At 64.8% G+C, this 4,676-nt stretch overlaps 1 protein-coding gene across 1 annotated transcript; it reads left to right on the forward strand.

The window, feature by feature from the left end:
- Nucleotides 1-323: 323 nt before the first annotated feature.
- LOC115271469 (ryanodine receptor 1-like) lies at nt 324-4,059 on the forward strand (the record flags this gene model as incomplete). Its single annotated transcript, XM_029914029.1, has 6 exons — nt 324-413; nt 1,441-1,553; nt 2,076-2,169; nt 2,555-2,651; nt 3,154-3,228; nt 3,897-4,059. Coding segments are annotated over exons 3-6 (384 nt in total), but the record flags the coding sequence as incomplete, so codon positions are not given.
- Nucleotides 4,060-4,676: the final 617 nt, after the last annotated feature.

Raw genomic sequence — 4,676 nt, forward strand, 5'->3', positions numbered from 1 at the left:
TGTTTTCAGCCCACTGGCCAGACCCGGCTGGCTCCCAATCTGGGGGGATGGGGGACTCCCGGGCACTGGTTGCTGGGTACCCAATTTCCAGGCTGTTGTCAGGGTCCTGCTGCCAGGTGAGGTCACACCTGGTCCAGCGCAACAACAAACCCCCTCGTTACACACGCAGCACACAGGGAAACTGAGGCGCGCACAGTGTTCGTGCAAACCTGTACGAAAATCCCCTGAAAGACGGGGATGGAACCCAGGAGTCCTGGCTCCCACTCCAACGTCCTCACCGCCCGGCGGTGCCAGCTCCGCTCCCTCCTAACCCTACTGCCTCCTGCCCTGACAGTACCTGAGCTGCCTGACCACGTCCCGCTCCCTGACGGACAAACTGGCCTTCGATGTGGGGCTGCAGGAGGACGCCTCAGGTAGGGGAGGCACGACCGACAATGCAGAGGTTGTTGTTTAGGTGTATTACGGTAGCACCTGGGCGCCCCAGCCATGGACCAGAACCCATTGCAATGCTGGACATTTTCATTGCTCTTAATTAAATGTATTATGGTAGTACCTGGAAGCCACGCCCATGGACTGGGATTCGATTGTGCATGGTGCTGCACAGACACTGCTGTTGGGGAAACTGAGGCACATACAGGGGCAGTGACTTGTCCAAGCTCACCCAGCAAGCCAGGGGGAATAGAACCCAGGAGTCCTGGCTCCCAGTCCCTCCGCTCTAACCACTAGACCCCACTCCCCTCCCAGAGCTGGGAAGAGAACCCAGGAGTCCTGGCTCCTAGCACTAGGCCCCACCCCTTCTCAGACCCAGATCACCATGTGACCTGGGGCAAGTCCCTGCCCCGCTTTGTGCCTCAGTTTCCCCACCTGCCCAGCATGCAGCGCTGTGTAGCCTCTAAGTGTTTCCATTCATGCTGTCATGGTTTGTCCGCGTTTGCCCGGCCGAGGGGCCTGTGCCAGCTGCAGACGCCTGCCACCTTCCTGCTGGGTTGGCAACGCCTCCCCGCTCCTGCTCGGATGCCCCTTAAGCCCTGACTCCCTGACCCCAGGGGTTCGGATGCAGAGCCCCATGGTCAGCTGGCAAACCCTCAAGGGGGCTCGGCCGGCGCCTGGCTGTGATCAGACTAAAGAGAGGAGGAGGAGTGGGGCACCCCGTCCCCACAGTTCCCGGAGCAGGGTGGGGGGTTCCCAGCTGCCGGGCTGTGCCCCCATGGGGTGAGGTCCAGCCCTGTTGCAGTAGGGCCGGGTTCCTGCCCTGGGCTGGTGGGAGGGTCCAGGGCAGGGTGGTCCCCACGTTCCAGCCTTCGCGGTGCCCAAGGGGGTGCAGCAGGTGAGGGGGGACCCTGGAATCGGGAGGGGGGCCAGGGCTGTCCCTGGGCCTATCCCCTCCCTGCCCCCCTGGCTGCCGGCTGCACCCACGCCCTGTCTGTGCCCTGACCCCAGGTGAAGCCTGCTGGTGGATCATCCACCCCGCCTCCAAGCAGCGGTCGGAGGGCGAAAAGGTTCGAGTCGGGGACGACCTCATCTTGGTCAGCGTCTCCTCTGAGCGCTACCTGGTGAGTAGGGCTGTGCACATGGGTGTGCATATGTGTGTGTGCGCCTGGGTGTACATGTGCATGTGTGTGTACATGCGTGTTGTGTGCGTGCACACGTGGGGCATGGATGTGTTTGCACATGTGCAAGGGGTTGTGTGTGTGGATGTGTGCAAGGGAGCGTGCGTGTGTGTACCAGAGTGGGTGTGCAAGCCCCTGTGCGTGTGTGTGGCTACATCCGTGTGTGTGTGTGTGCATGGGTGTGCAAGCCCCCCATGCGTGTGTGTGGCTACATCCGTGTGTGTGCGCATGGGTGTGCAAGCCCCCCGTGCGTGTGTGTGGCTACATCCGTGTGTGTGCGCATGGGTGTGCAAGCCCCCCGTGCGTGTGTCTGCTGACCCAATGAGGAGACCCCAGCTACAGGTATGTGGGAGAGGCAGGTGGTTCTGGGCCCAGACTCCTGGGTTCGCGCTGGTGCGGGCAGCTGTCTCTCCTGGCCCTCCGCCGACCCCCCCCGCGCCTTTCTGTCTCTCTCCCCCCTCCCAGCACCTCTCCACGGCCAGCGGGGACCTGCAGGCCGACGCCTCCTTCATGCAGACACTCTGGAACATGAACCCCATCTGCTCGGGCTGCGAGGAAGGTCAGTTTCCCCCCGCCCTGCTCCCGGGATCCCCTGCCCCATGCCAGCCCTGTGGGCAGCCCCTGAGCCCGCAGCCATGACACTAGCAGCTGGGGGGCTGCAGGTCCCTGGGTGGAGGCAACTCCCTGCCCCTCTGATAGGAGAGAGAAGGGAGAGGGGCCAGGACTCCTGGGTTCTATCCCAGCTCTGGGTGGGGCGTGGGGTCTGGTGGCTAGAGCAGGGGGGGCTGGGAGCCAGGACTCCTGGGTTCTATCCCGGCTCTGGGAGGGGAGTGGGGTCTGGTGGTTACAGTGGGAGGGTGGGAGCCAGGACTCCTGGCTTCCCTGCGTCATTGGCCCTCCCCCGTCCCTGCACTGACATTCGCTGGTTTCTCCTCTCCTGCCAGGGTACGTGACGGGGGGTCACGTCATGCGTCTCTTCCACGGGCATATGGACGAATGCCTCACCATCTCCTCCAGCGAGCAGGGCGAGGAGGAGCGCAGGTACAGCCCGGAGAACGATTCGACACCCACCCCAGCGGGGCGCGAACCCGTGGCCTTGGGCGCTGGGAGCTCGAGCTAAGGGTGTGGCCTGGGTGTCCCTGCCTGGGCCGGGGGATGGAGAGTGATGTGGTCGTGTGACCCAGGGGAGGGGCAGCGCTGGACGGGGGTAGCCAGGCTCCTGGGTTCTGTTCCTGGCTCTGCTGGGCAGCCTCAGGCGAGTCACAGCCCTCTCTGTGCCTCAGTTTCCCCTCCCACCCTTTGCAAGCTTTTCAGGGCAGGGACTGTCTCTCATTATGTGTCTGTGCAGCGCCCGGCCCAATGGGGGAAACCCCAGTTTCCGTCGGCGCCTTTAGGGCCTGTCTCCGCTGGGGCCCGACTGGGTCTCTAGGGAGATCGGCCTGTTCCGTGGTGAGCCGGGGTGGCTGGATCTGGCCTGCGCTCCCACGGATTGGGGGGCCTGGCTCGGTTCCCACCCCTAACGCTCCCCCTCTCTCGTCGGCAGGGTGGTGAACTACGAGGGCGGCGCCGTTTGCACCCACGCCCGCTCCCTCTGGAGGCTGGAGCCCTTGCGCATCAGGTAGGGGAATCGCAGGTTCTGCTCCCCCCTCCTGCCCCCCCCCGGAGAAAGGGGGCGCCGGCCTGGGACGATGGCGTCACGCTCAGATGATGGTGCTGGATGATGTGGGGTGGGGGCAGGGACTGTATGGACAGGGAAGTCAGCGACTGCGGGGGGGACTGCATGGACTGTAGGATCGGGGACTGTATGGACCAAGGGGACTGTATGGCAGGGAAGTGAGTGACTGTATAGGCCGGGGGGGAGGAGACTGTGTGGACCGGGGGGACTGTATTGACCAGGGGGTCAGGGACTGTATAGACTGGGGGGACTGTATTGACCAAGGGGTTGGGGACTGTATGAACCTGGGGGACTGTACAGAGCAGGGGGTGGGGGACTGTACGGACCAGAGGGTCGGGGACTGTACGGAGCAGGGGGTGGGGGACTGTATGGACGAGGGAGGAATTATGGACCGGGGGAGGTTGGGGACTGTATGGATTGGGAGGGGACTGTGCAGACTGGGGAGGTTGGGGACTGGACGGATGGGGACGGGGGGCGGGTTCGAATCCAGCCACAATCCTTGCACCCAGTGGGCGGGAATGGGGGGTTCTGGGCTGACCCAGCGTCCCGTGGAGCTGGGGGCCCGGAGCCCGTGTGCGGCGCTAGCGCTGGGTTTCTCTGCCCCCCGGCAGCTGGAGCGGGAGCTACATGCGATGGGGGCAGCAGTTCCGGGTGCGGCACGTCACCACCGGGCGCTACCTGGGCCTGACCGAGGAGAAGGGGCTGGTCGTGATGGACGCCGAGAAAGCCAACACCAAGGCCACGGCCTTCTGCTTCCGCGCCTCCAAGGTGAGAGCGGGGCTGGGGGGGCGCCATGCTGTGGGGGGCGGGGCTGGGCTGTGGAGGGCGGGGCAGGGTCGTGGGGGGCAGGGCCAGGGTCAAATCCTAACATTTGTCTTGAAGTTGGGATTTTCCTTCACTTCAAACAACCCCCACGCCCCACCCCAGAGGCAGCTGCATCTCAGCGCTGGGTGGACTGTCCGTCTGGGGGGCTGACGGCTGGATGCCCCCTCGCCTGCCCCCAGGTGCCAGGACAGGCAGCGCTGACTCCCCTGGCGTGAGAGCAGGGGCAGTGTGTGGGGCGACCCCCAGAGACAGCTGAGCCGAGAGTCGGGGGCTGCGGCTCGTCCTTTTATGGCCGGGGGCGTGGGGGGACTGGGCCTGAGCCGAGGCCCTTCCCTCCTTCCCACCCCATTCCCCCAATGGCAGCCTCCCCCCCATTCCCTGCATTCCCAGCCCCATCCCCTCCCCCCATTCACCCCATATTCACAGCCTGCTTTGTGCCAGCCCTCCTGCCTCCACCAGCCCCCATGTTTTCATTACCCCCCCCACACACATTCACGGCCCCCCACATTCCCAGCATCTCCATCCCCCACACTCACGGCCCCCCACATTCCCAGCATCCCCATCCC

Source organism: Terrapene carolina, unplaced genomic scaffold (assembly GCF_002925995.2).
Source record: "Terrapene carolina triunguis isolate 2854851 unplaced genomic scaffold, T_m_triunguis-2.0 Scaffold27300, whole genome shotgun sequence".
Classification (NCBI taxonomy): domain Eukaryota; kingdom Metazoa; phylum Chordata; order Testudines; family Emydidae; genus Terrapene; species Terrapene triunguis.